Consider the following 20,171-nt stretch of genomic DNA (forward strand, 5'->3'; position numbering starts at 1 on the left):
GCAGGTTTCATCACAATGTTTTCCTTCACTGTTAAAGTAAGTAAGTGATATTACACTGTTATAAATTTTCATTATCACAAACTTCCTAGTAACTTATGTAATAGGAACTGAGGTCCACTTGCCCATTTTAGCTACTTCCACTAACTAACAAACTATTATCCTTTTTTCTGATATTGTTATTTGATTATGAGATCTGTGAGTGTTACTAATTATTGACAGTTACACCTACCTTGACTACAAGATGGCAAAGGTATAATAATATAACACATCTCATTTTTAGTCGTCTCTTCAATCTCCTTGACAATAGTGAGTCTTTGCCGTTTCACAAATGCAGGCCGAGGTTCACTTTGAGTGAATTTTCGTTTTCTATCTGCCCGACAATCGAATTTGGATGGTAAACAGTTTGGTTTCATTCAAATTCATTTGATGGAGCCCATTATCTTGTATTGCATATAATTCTCCATGTCGTTTTCCAGCTAAAACATGAAATAATTTTCCAACACTTTCAATACATAACCTATAAAAAAAATTAAAATGTTATTTTACTAATGTTAGGAATATAATTTCGACTGTGTAAAAAAGTTATTATAATGTATACCTACATTATCTCTTGAAAGATAAATAATAGGTGACTGAAGTTAGCCCCTCAAAAAAAAATTTCTTTCCTGTTTTCTACTTATTTTCTATTAATTCGTTTGTTCATCATTTGTTCTTGATTGTTCACTGTTAATAATTGTTTGTTCTGCATGTATTTATTTTAAAAAAATTATTAAAAATATATGTAGCCCCACGATTGCAATTTTTAATATTTTTTCATCCTTAATGACTCGTAAATATTCATTTTCGATTGTTCTTATATAAAACACGTTTGTTCTTGTTCGAAATTACTCGTTTTTTGTTTAATTTACTATTTTTATTAGTTGAATAAATGTATGCAAAATATGTGTACTGCGCATGCGTCAACTGTAATGCCTAAACTTTCTACGCGGTTTTAATCGTGAAAAAAAAAAACAAATATAAATCCTAAAGGAGCAATTAATTGGTATACAGTTTAATTAAAAAAATTAAAAATTTGGGAACTGGAGGTTGGACTATGGGCTGATATGGTAATTGGGTCTCCCCCGCTCTTATATTTGTCTTTATTTTCACAGCATAATTGTTCGCAAAACGAATCTTTCAATTTTATTATTCAATAAACCTTTAGACAATACAACTTATCGTATTAATTTTGTAGTTTTGTGGCTTAATCAGGTGGGAACTCAATGCTATTTTATTTGTAAACTGTCAGAATACAAAACAAATATTCAAGGTATGAAAATCTTATGTTTAATTTTATTACAAAAATATCGATTATTCTGAACTTTGTAATTTGGCTATTTATTGCTATTAATCTGTATGCCATTTTATTTGTTAACAGTCAGAATACAAAACAAATATTAAAGGGATGGAAATCTTATGATTAATTTTATTACAAAAATATCGATTATTCTGAACTTTGTAATTTGGCTATTTATTGCCATAAATCTGTGCTACCCGCCTAAAAATGTCGTATAATGTGTATAATCTATGGTGTCCTTTTTTGTAGTCTTCAATGCAAATTGCACATAATTTATCTGTAACAAAGAGAATAAAATACACCAGATTAATCACTAATACATCTCTCACCTGAATTTAGATGTTTATTTAGAGGACATTCATTTTGTTTCACATAAAAATAGGTACAGTCGACGAAGACGAAATGGCAGAGTCGGAAGTTCTTGATTTAGATTTAAACATTGAAGATCTTGTACCCAAAAGCCCGGAGAGGTACGTAGCAAATGCGTAAAATCTATAATTCTAACATCCTAAGAAAACATAATCATAACCCCTTTCATATTTACGGTTTTTTAATCATTAAGGGGAAATCTAATGATGCTTTTGGTTTGACCTACTTTACAAATCAAAATCTAAGTAGATTGTAACTACATCTTAAGAATTATTGATATTACGACGTTGAGTATGACCCTATAATATTCTTCATCGTGAAATTCAGGGTCGATAGATTGAGGTTTGCTCTACCTACTTCCAAAAAAAAACATTTTCGGGTTTTCTAGGAAATAAATTATATAAATTGAATATTACCTGGTGTTTACCATAGGATGCTGGAAATCAATAATTTCTTTGTTTTAAATTAAACTTCCGCAGTCCAAAATAATCATGTGTAACTACTTTAAAAACATCTGGTAGGGCAAATCACAAAAAGAACCCTTGGTTTTAAATTTCATGTCTTTACGACACAGACGATTATCTTAGGAGCCATTAGATTTTTATCCGTGTATGTGGTACATTCGATACAGGTCTGCTGACAAATTTATGAAAATTCAATTAAAAATTTAATTCACATGAAACTACAGATTAGTAAATATTTACCATGTTGATTATCATTGCATTAGATGGTAGACAACTAGGATGGGTGCAACTAATGTTACCAGAGCCTTAGATGTGATATAGTGAATGCCTGTAACCAACTACAGTGAAAGTTTCAATAGTACTGTGAAATGATTGTCTCATCTTTCAAATTGGAAAGAGATACTGATTTCTGGCAGATATAGTTAGTATGGTTATAACTCCAAGTGCAAGCTCAACATATGCTCTGGATGTAGAAGCACCTTGGTTTTTTGTATTTATATGATTGATTGCTGGACAAAAAAATATCATTGTCCTCTGTGTAAGTCCTCTAATTTGAAGTTATTAGAAATGATGAGTTTTTCTATCTTTTGCATAGATGGGTGAACAAACTCACTGCTCCCCTTAACATTACTTCTAGAGCCTATCATCTCAATGTTAATGCTGCCAGTCACCTTGAAATATATAGTCAGCATTAGCAGCAAACTTGTCCATTAGACAGTGAATCTATTAGTCAGTTGCCTTTGTGACACCTACTCATAGAGATGGTGGTGCTATCCTAGGCCAATATCGCACAGCCAAAAATAAGCTTATAAGCTTAAGCAAATATATAAATTACTGTTTAAAGTTAAACTTTGTGTTCTGGAGCCTGTCCCATTCTGTAACTTTTGAAATATTGGGTGGAAAATTCTGACAAGGGCATTATATAACAAATACCCAATGAAATTTATTTGAACAAGATATTATGTCACGTAGGTTTTAGATAAGGAATATTTTCACCGATGTGGTGTTTAAAAGCCTCTAAAAAATTTTTTTTTATGTTGAGCAATCATATCACAGTGGCAATGGGTAATAAATGGACTGATAATAAAGTGTCAATTTAAATTAAATGTATATAAATTTTAGTAATATACTATCACCATGCTCATTATCAGGGTGGTGCTCGTGCTTGGGGAAGTAGAAATACAAACTTATGTACCTGTAGCAGTTTGTTTCACTTTTACAAAATTCAAGAGGACCAACCACGTTCGCATTCACACAACTATCCATTGTCCGCCACATTTATACTAAAACTAAGCCCGTACAAGTAATATTTTGTACATCTAATATAATCAATTAACAATAGCCCAAGTTTTACATTTAACAGATCACTCTTCAATGGTCTAAACATTAATTGAGTATTAAATTTGTATTCATGTGAATATTGATGTCATTATTCATTATAATGCACCCTGTCTGGCATGGAACTTTCTTATTTCGGAGCAGATTTTAATTTCGTTTATCTTAAATTACTTCCCACCGGTCTTTTTTACATGATAATAAAAACAGGTTGGGTGAAACATTGGTTAGGATGGGGTTCTACAGATTCTGCAACAACATACTTCCAATATACAAAATGAATAATTAGCAAAACAACATGTACTTTTCTTTTTCAAGCCTGGCTGAAGAAAAAAAAGACAGTGGTAATTATTTATATAAGTTTAAAAATTACAAAGGAGCATTGGCTATGTATGATGAAGCCATAAAACTGTGCCCAGAAAATGCAGCATATTATGGCAACAGATCTGCATGTTACATGATGCTATGCATGTATAAGAAGGCTCTTGAAGATGCACAGAAAGCTGTATCATTGGATCCGACATTCACCAAAGGATACATACGGGCTGCGAAATGTTGTATTGCGTTAGGTAATTTATTTATTATTCAAGTTTTTTGAATACTTTATTGGTTACCATGTGTTGAAATGGTATAAATTTCTTTATTAATTTTTGTCTTTATCTTTGATGAATGAAAATTACAAATGAACATATTACTTTCTCTTCATGAAAAAACCTATAGAAAATATATGACATAAGGAATTTCACACAATTGTCTTAAGAAATGTAATCAAATCTTTGGCAAATATATTTGATCAGTTGCATGCCACCATAGAGATGATGAATGATAATTTTAAACATTTAAATGTTTCATTAAATACAACTAATTTTCCTTTGATTTGTTTTAAATTTATATATTTGTGTATATTTTATCTAATTGAAAACTTCAGGAAAGCCTACTAACATAGTACCGTCAATATTAGATATGTAACACACAAAAGATCTCAGCAAAAGTATACTTTTTAAAGTTAACTTAACAACATATACTAGTATTGAACAAATTAAATAATATTTATAACTGTAAGTAAATACGGTAATATATTTTTTTAATTAATTGTCCTTTAAATTCTTGTTGCTTATGAAAAGATTAAGATGAAATCATTATATGATATATTTTTTATATATTTATTCAGTTATTAGACTGCTAAAATTGTTATAGTTCCATATACCAAGTTGGTTATTTTTTTTTAATATCCGCTATTAAATTTTGTAATATATATGATGTTATATCTTTAAACGTAATACTATGTTACAGGAGATCTATTAAATGGTGAGCAAGCTGTTCGACGGGCCACTGAGTTAGGTGGTGTTGAGTGTGTTAGTGGTGAATTGCGGGCATTGGAAACACTCAAACGGTTACATGAAGATGCCCAGCGTGCCCTTGATGCTAATGATTATCGACGTGTAGTGTTCTGTATGGACCGTTGCCTAGACTACAGCCCCTCTTGCACCAAGTATGTGATGTTATTGCATTCAACAACTTTATTGTATTGCATATTACAATTTGGAAGTGAGTTAAGTTTGTGCTGTCCACATTTGAATATTTTTAAATATATTTAAATACCAAATTTTATTAAAATACAAATGTATATGCCATATTGAATGTGGTCTAAGGAAATTTACTTTATTGACACAGAGTTAATACCTAAACTCTGAATTTATTGCTTTGTGTTTTTATTAATGATATTTGTAAAGAGTTTTTAATGGGTTGTGAAGATAACCACTTAAATTAGATGGGTGATTAATTTATATCACTTAAATTAGATAGGTGAGTAATAAAGTCAATAATACTGAGGACTAATATCTGATGTTTTTACAGATGTAAACTGACAAAAGCTGAATGCTTAGCGTTGCTAGGACGCTGCCAGGAAGCCCAGGAGATTGCTAATGATTTACTACGACTTGATAGTCAGGATACAGAGGCTATATACGTCAGGGGACTATGTTTGTATTTTGAAGTAAGTAAAATTGCAAAATTATTAATAAAAAAAAAGTAGTAAATAAACATCTGTTTATTGCACAAATACGAGTAAAACATGTACAGGGCCAAACTTAATGCTACAATACCCACTTTGATAAAGCGGCAGGACACGAGATTCCTCTCATCGTGACCGTCGGTAACTACATTCCCGATCCTGCGGAAAGAATGGAAAGCAGTCGACGTCGCCCCAAACACGTCATTTCGGATCCTCCCGATCCACTAACGGTGCTTTTAGGTCCCTCAAGCACCGATCATCGTTCTCGTCGAACCCGTCGCTTGCGACGAAAGGCTCGACGAGTAAATTTCAGACAGCCCACTGAGTTTCTCGCCGGATCTTCTCAGTGGGTCGCGTTTCCGATCCGGTGGTAGATTGTGCGAAGCACGGCTCTTGCTAGGGTTCATGTTAGCAACGCCATCAGGTTTGAGCCCCGTGAGCTCACCTACTAGTTAAGGCGACGCTGATATAGCCTCTCAAGGCTATCAGCTTAAATAGGGAAAAAAAGCTACAGTACATTATCCACCAGAGAATCCTAGCTTATAGGGGATAATTTTTACAGTAGTGCAAAATTAAAGATTGATTATAATATTATTTACCTATATGTATACGTTATACATATCGATGCGTGAAAGTTTGTGACAAAAACATCTCATAAGAAAAAACTTTCTTCAGCTATTTGAATAGGTTAAACATACTATTAAACGGTAGAGTACTAAACGGTAGGCAGCGGCTTGGCTCTGCCCCTGGCATTGCTGACGTCCATGAGCGACGGTAACCACTCACCATCAGGTGGGCTGTATGCTCGTCCGCCTATACGGCTATAAAAAAAAAAGAACTTGAAGTTCAATTAAAACATCTTCAAAACAACAGTGTTGATACTAATACCAAATAAAACGGGCCTTTAATTACAAAGATAAATGTCGCGTGTTAAGCGAAACGTGGCTTAAACCAAACAGCTCGATATATTATTTTCATACACAAAATCGAAAAATTAAAACAGTATTACACATAAATAATAGGTTAATAAATCATTAATAAAAATTCCAATATAAATTTCAGGACAGAGACGAACAAGCGTTTAAACACTTTCAACAAGTATTGCGTCTCAATCCAGATCATAAGAAAGCTGTGGAAACCTACAAGAGAGCTAAACTATTAAAACAAAAGAAAGAAGAAGGTATGTTAGTCCCTGATATAACAGAGAATATCATATTTTAACATTAAACTATTAAAACTAACTCTTCTGTAGCTTTTTAATAGATAGATAATTGATGGACATAGTAGCTCCCCTAATGCTAAGTGAATGTCGCTATCCATCTTGAGACATCTACTTTATATCCCTTTCATTAGAATAATCGATATTTGACCCTTCAAACTGGAACTATGGTTGGATACATACTCCACAGATGGATGATTGAGTAGTATTTCGAGGTAGCCTATATATCATAACCATGTTTTTTAAGAACTGATCACATCATTTCTAGCCATTCTAGTATTTCCCACTGGTGGTAGGACCTCTTGTGAGTCCGCACGGGTAGGTACCACCACCCTGCCTATTTCTGCCGTGAAGCAGTAATGCGTTTCGGTTTGAATGGTGGGGCAGCCGTTGTAACTATACTTGAGACCTTAGAACTTATATCTCAAGGTGGGTGGCGCATTTACGTTGTAGATGTCTATGGGCTTCAATAACCACTTAACACCAGGTGGGCTGTGAGCTCGTCCACCCATCTAAGCAATAAAATAAATAAAAAATTACATTCAATTTTATTTTTATTAATAGGTAATGAAGCTTTCAAAATGGGACGCTGGCAACAAGCTCTAGCACTTTACAACGAAGCGTTAACTATAGACAAAAACAACAGGACCGTCAATGCCAAGCTCCACTTCAACAAGGCCACCGTCTGTGCGAAGCTGAACATGCTCAATGAAACCGCCGAAGCGTGCACCGCTGCCCTCGAACTCGACGAAAACTACGTAAAGGCTCTTCTGAGACGAGCCAAATGCTACACGGAGCTCGGCGAATACGAGGAGGCCGTTAAAGACTACGAAAGACTGTACAAGATCGATAAGAGCAAACAAACCAAACAGTTGCTGCACGAGGCCAAGATGGCGCTGAAGAGATCGAAACGTAAAGATTATTACAAAATCCTTGGTGTCGACAAGAGTGCTTCAACAGACGACATTAAAAAGGCGTATAGGTTGGTACATATTATATTACATGAAAATTGTTTTTCAATGATTGATTTTTTGTAGTTCTTTGTATGTGTGCGTGTGCGTGTGTGTTTTGTATGCAATTGTCGAGATTTAACGAGAATAACGCGAACCATTGTATCATCCCTATTATTTATTTATCATGTTTTATATAATTTATCTATTCTAAGATATTAAATAAAACTTTTAATTTCATCTGAGATTCAAATCGATTGTAAAGAATTTCGATCCTACGTTCGTTCCGTAAGGACAAGCTATAGCTAATTTTTCTAATTAAATAAGTACTTAACAAATGTTCACGATTGACTTCCACAATGAAAGAATAACATCGTGTAATAAAAATCAAACCCGCAAAATTACATTTTGCGTAATTACTGGTGGTAGGACTTCTTGTGAGTCCGTACGGGTAGGTACCACCACCCTGTCTATTTCTGCCGTGAAGCAGTAATGCGTTTCGGTTTGAAGGGTGGGGCAGCCGTTGTAACTATACTGAGACCTTAGAACTTATATCTCAAGGTGGGTGGCGCATTTACGCTGTGGATGTCTAAGAGCTCCAGTAATCACTTAACACCAGGTGGGCTGTGAGCTCGTCCACCCATCTTAGCAAAAAAAAGCGTAAAAAAGCATTATGAAGCATGCTGCAATTTTTTAACAATATAACTAAAATCAATTTTATACATTTTAGGAAACGCGCTTTAGTCCATCATCCGGACAGACACGCCAGCGCCACAGAGGTGGAACGTCGCGAGCAGGAGCGTCGCTTCAAGGAAATAGGAGAAGCCTACGGCATCCTTAGCGATCCCAAGAAACGTAAACGCTACGACGACGGACACGACCTCCATGATGACGGCGCAGGAATGAGTGGTAAATTTAACAAAAAATACATTTTAATACATTTTATTTATTAAGTTCATTTAAGAGCAGTTTGTCAGCTCAAATCGTTATTAGTATGGCCGTTTTTTAAGAAATTAACAATTAAAGTAATTGTAGTAATCGAATTAAAATTATTTATAATTTGCGTAGTTACTGGTGGTAGAACGTCTTGTGAGTCCGCACGGGTAGGTACCACCACCTCGCCTATTTGTACTGTAAAAACTTAGACCCTAGAGCTCATATCTCAAGGTAGATGGCGGCATTTACGTTATAGATATCGATGGGCTCCGGTAACCGCTTAACACCAGGTGGGCCGTGAGCTCGTCCACCAACCTAAGTAATAAAAAAAACTAGTAGGTAAAACTTATTATTAAAATTAATTTAACATTATGTCTATTAGTTACTTTACACTTTGTTACTTTAATAAGTAAGGACATTAATAATGAATACATTTAGTTTTTGTGCAAATCTCCATAATTACTGAACAACTTTAAATTGATTCGATTGAATGAAACTGATTGAATTATGAAATTTGTTGCAGATATCGACCCTAATGTAGTATTCCAGTCCTTCTTCGGAGGTAATCGGCCGCAATTCGATTTCCACTCCGGTAGCAGTTTCCCAGGCTCTGCGTTCAGTTTCCAATTTGGATAAATTATCAAATTACACGTAATACTACTACGCATCACCAATAAAAATCTCCCATTGGCGCATTAACATCAAGATAAAACCAAAATCATTCCATCTATAAAGAAAATTCCAAATTTGTTTTTATCACGGTTTATTTTTATCATCATCAGCCTATAGCAGTCCATTGCTGGAGATAGGCCTCTCCAATTACAGCCACCCTCAAACATATGTCCCACTTCATCATCTGAATGTGTTGAGTGCAAACTTGCCCAACCTTGAGGCCACACCTCTCAGTCATTTTGATTACGAGATATGCTAATCTGTATGACAATTGGAAATTTCCACAACGTTGTCTGAGATGACTTTATTGGATTACCATGAATTATTCTGACTTGCCATAATTGGAAGGTTTGAACATAATGGCCACGCAGGACATGCGACCTGGTGATATAGTTTATTTTATAATTTGGATATTGTATATGGCTAAACAGTTTAATGACCTTCATCATTTTATAAAGGACTGATTTATTTAAGTATGCATTACAGCCTCTAGTTAATGAGTGAACAAAAAAATACATTTGTGTTTTTGTTGAACATTGTTTTCTGAATAAATGATACAAATTAGAAAGCCTGCTTTTAAACAAAAAAAAAACAAAATGGTAACAATAAGAAAATGCCAAACATATTTTAAGATTCATGATGGAACAGTAAACCTAAAGATTGGTAAATGTATAATCTCTTTCGTCTTTATTAGACTATATAAGTATTTTTCAAATGTAATGCTCGTTGAAATCCCTAGTCTTTCTCGCTAAACTTTTATCAATAAACATACTAATTTGCTCCATATAAAAAATAATTCTAATTAATTTTTTTATCATTGTCTTTAGTGACTGTAATTTGTTGTTTCGAACATAAGCGGTAATCAACGATTAAATTAAATGAAAATATCTTAAATTTCAATAAATACCATCACAATTTTTATTTTTTTTATTTTAACCTCTGAAAATAATGTTCTTTCCGTATTAATAACTAGCGGCCCGCTCCGGCTCCGCTCGGGCCTTTAACAAAATTTCAACGATATTTGACGTTGTTTTATTTTTTTTAATAAAAGAACACTTATGACGGTATAACTACAATAGTTAGACATATGCTGTCGCGACACTTTTTGTAAATAATAATGTGTTCTACAAAGTCGTAGTACCTTTTTTCATTCTATCATCAATAGTTTTCGCAGGGCACGCGATGTAAAGAATATGTTAGGTAATTTTTTTACACCTTGGGGTACATTATTCGAGTTTTAGTAAGGATCACTAATTTTTTCATAAAATTTTACTCGGGAATAGTGTAGCTTCCAAACAGTGAAAGAATTTTTCAAATCGGTTCAGTAGTTTCGGAGCCTATTCAATACAATTTTTTTTTCCTTTTTATAATATTAGTGTCGATACACTACTGCTGCGTTCATCTACTTTTCTGCCACATTCCGTCCGGCATTGGAATGAAACAACCCTCCACTGTGTTTCCCGAGTGGTATGAAATTTCCTACTAATGAGGCTTGCGGAAAGTACTCAAGTAGGCAGCGGCTTAGCTGTGCCCCTGACATTGCTGACGACCATGACGACGGTATCCATATACCATCAGTAGGTCACATGTTCGTCTGCCTAAAAGGGCAAAAAAAAAACCACGCAAATTATAGTTTGCGTATTTACTGGTGATTGCGCATGTTGTGAGCTCGCATGAGTAGGTACCGCCTATTTATATGTAGTAGGTAGTGGTAGTAATGCATTCCGGTTTGAAGAGCAGGGCAGCCGCTTTACTATAGAACCTAGATTTAGACCTCACGTCCCAAGGTGGGTGACGGAATTTTCGTTATATCTATGGACTCCAATACCCACTTAACACTAGGTGGGTCGTGAGTTCGTTCACTCGTCTAAGCAATAAAAAAAAGAAACGGTCAAATCAATATGAAAAAAATTGTCCATTTTTATCTCTTTTCTTTACTATTTACTATGGAACATGAAAAATTTGTATAACAACAATTATGACAATGTTATGGTAGTAATCGCATAATGCTGCTCAACTTGAAGAAACGACATCGGTTTCAAAAATAACAATCTGAGAGTGCTTACTCTTCGTTAGGTAATCTATAAACAACAACCCAAATGATAGCTAATTGTAAAACGAGGGAGATATTTGTATGGGAATTAGCGTAATTAGTTGGAAGCGAAAGAGCTTTGTCATGTAGTTGAGTAAACCAGCCTGACGTTCAAGGTTCAAGAGAATAAGCTAAAAAATTAATGAAAGAGTAGCCGTGAATTACTTATCTACTCTAAAATTGCCTATTAGCAAACACAGTATAGCAAGGGTAGTTGTCCGTCGACTGCGCTCACTGACTGCAACATCGATTACACACTAAACACTAAACTGGACGTCATGATCTATATATATATTTTTTTTGCCCTTGTAGACAGACGAGCATACGGCCCACCTGATGGTGAGTGGTTAGCGTCGCCCATGGACTTCAGCAATGCCAGGGGCAGAGCCAAGCCGCTGCCTAACGCAATATTTAAATTAAAATGTATAATATTTTTGGGGCGAGTTGTCGATGTAACAGGTCTCCAAAACTTTGTCGGCAAAAAAATATAAGTACACGCTACAGTAAGTGAGAGAAAATATCTAAGAGAACTTTATTACTAAATTTTTTTTTTTGTATTTCTTATTTTTTAAAGTAAGAGACCTTTCTTATCATGTTTCATTTTTATTTTCATTTCATTGCTGCAATATTAATGAGACGTTTTCTTATTATCTTTGTTTTTCATATAAGCCATGGCCTTATCATCGGCAGACCGTTTACTTTTCGTTTTACTATCGATTCCCTCAAATCTAGAAAAAAAAAACAGGTATTGATTACTACATGCTGGTGAAAAGTAGAAATCCTGAGCTGCCTAGCCAATTTCGAGAAACTATAAAGGACGAAAAAGTCGTCCGTGATGACGAAAATTGTAAGGTACCTACTTATTCGAAACATCGGAAATAATATAATTACAATAAAAAAGTAAAAAAATTGAAAAAATATTTAAGAAACCTGTTTGAAATTTGAAGATAGGCATGAAGTCGTTGTGGCCTGAAAGATAAGACGTCCAGTACATTCGTATCTAGTCGAATCCCGCAGGCGGGCACCAATTTTTCTAATGAAATACGTACTTAACAAATGTTCAGGATTGAGTTCCACGGTGAAGGAATAACCTCACGTCGTGTAATAAAAATTAAAACCACAAAATTATAATTAGCGTAATTACTGGTAGTAGGACCTCTTGTGAGTCCCCACGGGTAGGTATCACCACCCTTTCTATTTCTGCCGTGAAGCAGTACTTAATGCGTCAAACCGGGAGTATAGCTAACAAGTAACACTGGCCCTAGCAAGAGCAGTGCTTCGCAGAATCTACCACCGGATCGAAAACGCGACCTACTGAGAAGATCCGGCGAGAAACTCAGTGGGCTGTGTCTATCTAGCTTATTTTGTCGAGCCCTTCGGGGCGCAAGCGACGGGCTCGGCGAGGACGGTGACCGGTGCTTGAGGTACCTAAAAGCATCGTTAATGGATCGGGAGGATCCCTAATGACGTGTTTAGGGCTTGAGATCGAGGTTTCAAATGTAATATATATATAGCCCCCGTTCCACCTTTCAATCGAGCAGCAATAAGCAGAATGGTGCTTTTGAACTTTTCATCAATTTTTAATTTATTGCTTAGATGAGTGGACGAGCTCACAGCCCACCTGGTGTTAAGTGGTTACTGGAGCCCATAGACATCTACAACGTAAATGCGCCACCCACCCACCTTGAGATATAAGTTCTAAGGTCTCCGTATAGTTACAACGGCTGCCCCACCCTTCAAATCGAAACGCATTACTGCTTCACGGCAGAAACAGGCAGGGTGGTGGTACCTACCCGTGCGGACTCACAAGAGGCCCTACCACCAGTAGGTCATCCGTCTATACATCAAAAACAAAAAATGTACTACAGTATCACTGCACTCTAATAATTTTTTTTTTGTATTGCAAAACTTACTTTTTTATCTTGAACAGTTTCTTTTTTTGCGTTTTTATGGCTTGATGAGCAGTTTTGAAAGTTAAAACATATCGTTTTACAATGTCAACGTTTACTGTTGTATTTTCTGGATACATACGCTTTTTCCATGCTTCTCTTTCATCTAACCACATGCGTTGATATTCATATGATAGCAACCATTCGATACGTGATTTACCTTCCTGAAAACAATCCATTCCCTTCATCACCGCAATTAATGATTTTATGAATAAAATTTTAAATCGGTGCCTAACTTGTGTTTCAACAACTAGCACAACAATTAAACGCTATTTACCATAAACTTCCAAGGTTGAGGATTGTATTTAGGAAAATCAGAAGAAATTATGTTGTGAATTGGTCTGCATTGGATGGATTTCTCCCATTTAATACCAGTCATTCGTCCCATTATTAAAATCAATCCGGCCTGATAGATACCTATATAGGTAAAGATTATATAGGTATACCGAAGAAGCTAAAGGCGGATTTTAGAAAATAATGTAATTTTTTAAAAAGCTCCCTAAAAAATTTATTAATGATAGGATAAGAAACTGACATCTACATTATATTCAAATTTGTATTCATAGAGAATGTAAGGTAAGTAATCAGTTGTTTATTTTATTTGCAAATATGTATAATGAAAAGGCTTTTTACTAAAAAGCGTTTACAGATATACTTACATTTCTTATTATTTTAAAATGAAGACTCGGTTTGATAAGAAATGTAATAAGTGAAAAAAAAATCTTTTCCTCGCGATATGTATTATGTTATTATTTAGAGTTCTGCGGGCTACACAAACTGAGAGACGGCATGCGGGCCGTTCTTCGCACAGCCCTATACGGATACGGTCACAACAAGGTTGCTCTTTTTAGCAATATTTTGTTTTATTATTATGGGTTCTGTAGAATGCACCAAAGTATGGTTTTCACAAGATCTGTATCAAAGTATTCAACATGAGACGTTGCATTTAAAAATGCCACGGGCTCCCTGTTCATATTCTGTTAAAATGGATAAACCAAGATACACTGTACAACTTATAGAACATATCCGACCCAAGCGACACGGGGCAACGTAAACATAAAGCCGCCGTCGTCCGAAACATATCAGTCATTGTGTTATCGGATCTCCCAGATCCACTCTCGGTGCTTTTAGATTCTTCAAGCACCGGTCGTCGTTCTCGAATTAGATGAGCGATCTAACTCATTGACACAACCCACCAAGGCTCTCGCCGGATCTTCTCAGTGGGTCGCGATTCTGATACGGCGGTAGATTCTGCGAAGTAAAGCTCTTGCTAGGGCTAGTGTTAGCAAATTATCTCAGGTTGGGCCCGTGAGCTCACCTACCCGTCCGCGCCTAGTTGAAATAGTCCTTGTCTACCAGCGAATAGGTAGGCAAAAAAAAGCTTCGATATGTTTCACGCAATAAATAAATCTATGTTTTACATACATGTTACAGTATTGCTATTTTATTCTCTTCTATACGATTGGACCATATTTTTGGTTCATCAGATATAACAATCAAGTTTTTGTTGTTAGGGGCCATCAATAAATTACATCACACGAATTTTGAGAATTTTTTACCTTTCCTCCCGACCTCGTCACAGGTTGTCACATTTTTAGAACCTTCCCCTCTGATGTGAACTCAAACCTTTTATGCTTGTATTTAAAAATAATCGAAAGAAAATAATTATTTTCAATTTTTTGTTCACGTACAAATTCTGCATTTAGGTAAGTATTTTAATAATAAAGCTTTTGACCCCCTGCCCCTTGTCACACAATGTTTTGTTGTTCGCGCGTAATGCAAACGTTACCAGCTATATTTTAATCAGATTTTTAGGGCCCAGTCACACCGGAATGGCAGCGATGCCAGCGGCCCCAGGCGTCGCCGTTGGCGGCCTCCAGACTGCACGCGCTTAGTCTCCTCTTGACTAGTTTAGTTTCTTCATTCGGCAATGATCGTGTAATAAAAATGAAACCCGCAAAATTATAATTTGTGTAATTACTAGTTGTAGGACTTCTTGTGAGTCTGCGCGGGTAGGTACCACCGCCCTGCCTATTTCTGCCGTGAAGCAGTAATGCGTTTCGGTTTGAAGGGTGGGGCAGCCGTTGTAACTTTACTTGAGACCTTAGAACTTATATCTCAAGGTGGGTAGCGCATTTACGTTGTGGATGTCTATGGGCTCCAGTAACCACTTAACAACAGGGTGGGCAGTGGGCTCATACGGGTGGACGAGCTCACAGCTTATATAAGCAATAAAAAAATAAAAAAAAACGTATGTTTGGAGTGAACATGATGGAATTGGTTATTATATATGACCGCGGTGCCGCGAGCGTCCTCGTGTCGCCGCTGGCAGAACCAACGACAAGACGCATGTGGCGCGGGCAGGCGGCGGCTGTGTCGCGACATTTTCTAGCTTTTCAAGCGATACTAATCTTTTAAGTATAATATAGATAAAGTTTAAAATTATTTCACACTGAAAGTGCTCGCCGCGACGCTGCCGTTCCGGTGTGACTCGGCACTTACACTTGTCATGTTTAAAAAATTCATGTGGCCTTCTCACAGTTGATAGTTTAGAGGTATAGCCAGGCCATTACCTACTCTAGCTAATCCGCGAAAACAATACAAATGTAACGGACGTGACGTTAGCTGTCATGCCCTGCCGCCAGCCAAGCCATGTTAACACGCCCCCTTCCGCCACCGCCACCGCCGCCGCCGCCAGCCAAAGCCAACGAAGGGGGGATAGTGTTAATAAAACAAGCCATGCCGGCCATTTCTAGCTGCTTTCTGCATTCTCGCACAAATAAAAGAACTTGTTACGCTGCTGGTTTTTTTTGTCACATCATTTGCAACACAAACCAAGAAGCATTCGAAAGGCAACCTTGTCAGAATCAGCGCGAACATACTTCTGAATGGCGGCCCCAATGTTCCTTTCAAGAGTTAGGTGCGTTCAATACCACGAAACATTAGACGACAACGTTAATAGAACCAGACCAAGTGAAATGCTCATATTAGTTTAGTATTTACATGTACACGTAGTATGTAACTAAGAATTAATTAAATTTGAGATTATTAATTGTTGTAGATTGATTTGTCGCTACCTACGTAATAACGTAACTTAGTAGAGGTTCTTTATTTTATAGCTTTTCGTGGCGGCCAATATATTATATCAGCATAAGGTAAGCACTATTTTACAAAAACACATATATGATTTTCTGATTTTTTTATTTGATACACAACTGCATATTACTACAAGTAATTAAAGCGCCGTGTACCTGGAAAAAATAAAAATAAACTATTAGTAAGCATAGGGTTCTTGTCTTATTTTACAATATATACATTTTTGTATCTAATTATTTACTATATTTAAAATGTGAAAAATGTAAAGCTCAGATATTAATCTTTTAATTAATTCTAATTAAAAGAAATTTGCACCTTAGCTTCATAATATTCCCTCCAATTCTTTACATTTTCCCAAGGTGAGAAAACGACTGCCTCGGAGGGTGTTTTGGCATATTAGTGTGTAGAAATCATGATTAATTTTCCAGTTACGAAAATAAAGAATCTTAATTTTTCAGTTACGAAAATAAAGAATCTATTAGAAATTATATCCATATTATACAACACTCTAGATACTTATGGGTAGAAATTAATGTCATGAGCAAACATGTGTATTGAAAATTCAAACATTAATTATAGTGATAAATAAACATAGAAGACAAGGGTGTGACAAAATCAATTTTGTTAAAATTTAAAAATGGAAATCTCAAGACATGCAAAAATAAAATGAGATTATGAAGAAGTGGGCTTTATGAAGACAATATCACAGTGATCTATTTGGCAGATAAAAACATATTCAATGTGTGCAGCACTTTTTGTAAAACCAGTATTGATAAGTTTATTTCCTGGTGGTACCAACAGATGCTAAGGCAGCTGTTGTAATTAAATTAAAACATAGACCTTGAATGCTAAGATGGGTGTGGCATTCACATTGTTAAGTGTATAGGCTCCATTAACAACTTTCACGAGGTGGGTCATGATCATGTCAAGAAAAAAAAACAATTCAAACTACTATAAGTCTTTAAATCAATTATAATAAGTTTTATTTTATTTTATTGCTTAGGTGTGTGGACGAGCTCACAGCCCACCTGGTGTTAAATGGTTACTGGAGCCCATAGACATCTACAACGTAAATGCACCACACCTTGAGATATAAGTTCTAAGTTCTCAGTATAGTTACAACAGCTGCCCCATTCTTCAAAACCGGAACACCATACTGCTTCACAGCAGAAATATGGGGGGGGGGGGTGGTACCTACTCGTACGGACTCACAAGAGGTCCTACCACCAGTTATAAATTTCATGAATTTGAATGAACTAGTATTAAATGTAGCAGAGTGTGGTAAATTTATTTAAGTGCTTTTTGTTGTTCTGTTTAAATACAAAAAAGATACATTAGCACTTAGAAATTGTATTATCACTAAACTATTGTTTACTTATACAAACAATAGATTCAAAAAGATCAGGTTACACATTTTCGCCTATTGTAATGAAATTAGGCATGTCTTGACAGTCAATACTTACAAATTGCAGACAATTTTTTCAAGAATTGTTTAGTTTGCTATATCACATGGGAAGCCTCTGTATCCAAATACTCAGTTAAAATATTACTTGGTTTCATTAAAAATGAGCATCGAAACATTTAAACCAAAAATTTATCCAGTCTGTTAAAATATAATTAATATTTTTTCCACGGATAATGCAAATTTAGTTCACTGAAAGAAAAAACTTCATTTTCCTCTACACTCCTGATCTCACTAAAAACTATCATGTTAGTTCCATTTTAGTGGTGTACTTACAGGTACCAGTATTTATTTTTTCTGTTATTAATTCACTTTTTATAGTAACACATGTTACTTTCTTAGTGGATTTGACTAGACTCCCACAATTTTGGGTTAAGAATTCAAATTTCAGTAGGATTAGCTATAAATAATCTTTGGCGTATTGAGGAGGAAATGTAAAAGTCTGCACATGTTCCTTGGTATTTTGTAAGGTTAGGTTAGGTTAGGTGCATGTTTATTTTGATTGATATGGATAGTTTAGATGTATCTTTCATACAAAAAACACGATTTCACTTTGATATTTTGAGAAATGGGTTGATGTACCGGTTGATTATTGAGTATATCATAGAAATGCCGAAAACAGTGAAGATCTTTGTTTTAAAAAATTGGGATGATGATTAGTCGGTTTCGTATAACGTGGGGTCAGAAAATGTAAATCAATAACAAGTTAATAGAGAAGACAATAAAGAAGAGTAATGTAAGCGGTTATGCTTAATTTATTCTAAACAATATCCATCAGAGCATCTTACCGTTTATTTGGACCTCGCACGCATCTTCCTCCTTTTACGCTTTAGCCTACGCATACGCTTCTTTCGCCACTGAAACAACCAAATTGAAAACATGTTGTACTATCATGAACATTTACAACAGTAAAACTTTAAAATGAACAAAATATAAAATTAAAAAAATACCTTAGCTCTCATTTCTAAGCAACTAAAATCAAGAGAACGTTTCTATTAAAAGTGTTTAATGTTTGAAGATGACAAATATTTTAATCGATTTACAGTCCGTCTACCGTGCACAAGCGTCCGTCAAATAAGAAACGACAGAACTTGGATAAATTCTGATTTTGGAGCTTTTGGAAGTGTTGCCGTGTCAGAAATTTCAAATTCCCTAGATAAATTGCTTTAGTAGCATTGTTGTAAACGATATTTTTTTAAAGACCAAGTCGATTCTAAAAACAAAGATCTGTAAGATTCCGTTTCCTGTTTTGTTATTAAACATACGCACAAGTTTTTTTTTATTAACTAGGGGTCGGTATTGATAGCTGTAATTAATATTAAAAAAGGTAACTGAAACAATCATTCGTTACTTTCAAGAAATTTAGCTACATTTAAGTACTTCAGCAATAGAAATGAGGTACATATTCTAATAATAAGGCTATTACACTTGGCTGAATTCAGACGCTACTGAATTCAGTGAAGTGTAATAGCATTAAGTAAGTTAGTCTACTGAATTCAGTAGCAAGGATGGTTTCTGACTGACTGAATCATTTAAAAGCCTAATTAGAAATGCATTTAGGAAGGTGTAATCGCATTTAGTTACTGAATGGCTTCAGTCGGCCCATAGCTCTCCGTGCGCGAGGACGTTTTAGTTTGTTTTTTGCTTCCGAATAAAAAGTATTAATTTCGGTCGCCTTTATGTAATGTGCCAGACATTTATAAATAGCCCGACATGTTTCAGAGATAGTTTTTGTCATCAGGGGTTGGGATATTGAAGAACTAAATTTTAAATCTTGATACGAATTTCCTGTTGCAAGAAATCTTAATGTTAAAACCAATCTTTCTTTTGGACTTATACTATCGTAGGATTAGATATGTAATAGTTAAATAATAGATATATTATAATAGACTATCGTAGTATCCTGTTTTTGAAGAAACGGTGTCACAAGGTTTAATATTAGGTCTAAACGAGATAGAATCCATTTATAGACAATTTCTGAAGTCTGCTGGTTCTAAATCACTCATAATGTTCATATTTGCTAACATTCCGCACAGCAATAAATATTTCTTCACCGATATTCTTGTTTTTATTTTTATTTTATTTTGAGAAATTTAAACAAAACACAAAAACAAAAAATAAAAACAAAAAAATTGTTGTTGCTTAACAATACTGGGGCCATCCTCTTACGCACACGACACGTCTTACTTCGTCGCGTTTAAGCTGACAATTGATTCAGTAACTGAATTTAGAACAGTGTAATCAGAAGCTTCTAAATTTGCTTCTGAATTCAGACCG

General features: G+C 35.2%; 3 protein-coding genes across 3 annotated transcripts; 1 reads left to right on the forward strand and 2 right to left on the reverse strand.

Annotated features, from left to right (window-relative positions):
- The first annotated feature begins 1,581 nt into the window (after positions 1-1,581).
- Positions 1,582-10,214, forward strand: DnaJ-9 (DnaJ (Hsp40) homolog 9). The gene is given in 8 exon segments (NM_001046720.1): positions 1,582-1,806; positions 3,823-4,073; positions 4,798-4,996; positions 5,362-5,500; positions 6,581-6,698; positions 7,302-7,719; positions 8,418-8,596; positions 9,147-10,214. Coding segments are annotated over 8 exon segments (1,548 nt in total). The 5' UTR covers positions 1,582-1,675; the 3' UTR covers positions 9,260-10,214.
- Positions 10,215-11,970: 1,756 nt separating this feature from the next.
- LOC101737071 (uncharacterized) lies at positions 11,971-13,942 on the reverse strand. The gene is made up of 3 exons (XM_004929199.3): positions 13,614-13,942; positions 13,301-13,500; positions 11,971-12,115 (listed from the first exon to the last, which is right to left on the reverse strand). Exons 1-3 carry the CDS (start codon positions 13,722-13,724, stop codon positions 12,016-12,018), a joined length of 411 nt encoding a protein of 136 aa, XP_004929256.1. The 5' UTR covers positions 13,725-13,942; the 3' UTR covers positions 11,971-12,015.
- A 2,578-nt stretch (positions 13,943-16,520) lies between these two features.
- On the reverse strand, positions 16,521-18,958 carry RpL41 (ribosomal protein L41). Its single transcript, NM_001042449.1, has 3 exons — positions 18,845-18,958; positions 18,683-18,751; positions 16,521-16,587 (listed from the first exon to the last, which is right to left on the reverse strand). Exons 1-2 carry the CDS (start codon positions 18,854-18,856, stop codon positions 18,686-18,688), a joined length of 78 nt encoding a protein of 25 aa, NP_001035914.1. The 5' UTR covers positions 18,857-18,958; the 3' UTR covers positions 16,521-16,587; positions 18,683-18,685.
- Positions 18,959-20,171: the final 1,213 nt, after the last annotated feature.

Source organism: Bombyx mori, chromosome 4 (genome assembly GCF_030269925.1).
Source record: "Bombyx mori chromosome 4, ASM3026992v2".
Taxonomy (NCBI): Eukaryota; Metazoa; Arthropoda; class Insecta; order Lepidoptera; family Bombycidae; genus Bombyx; species Bombyx mori.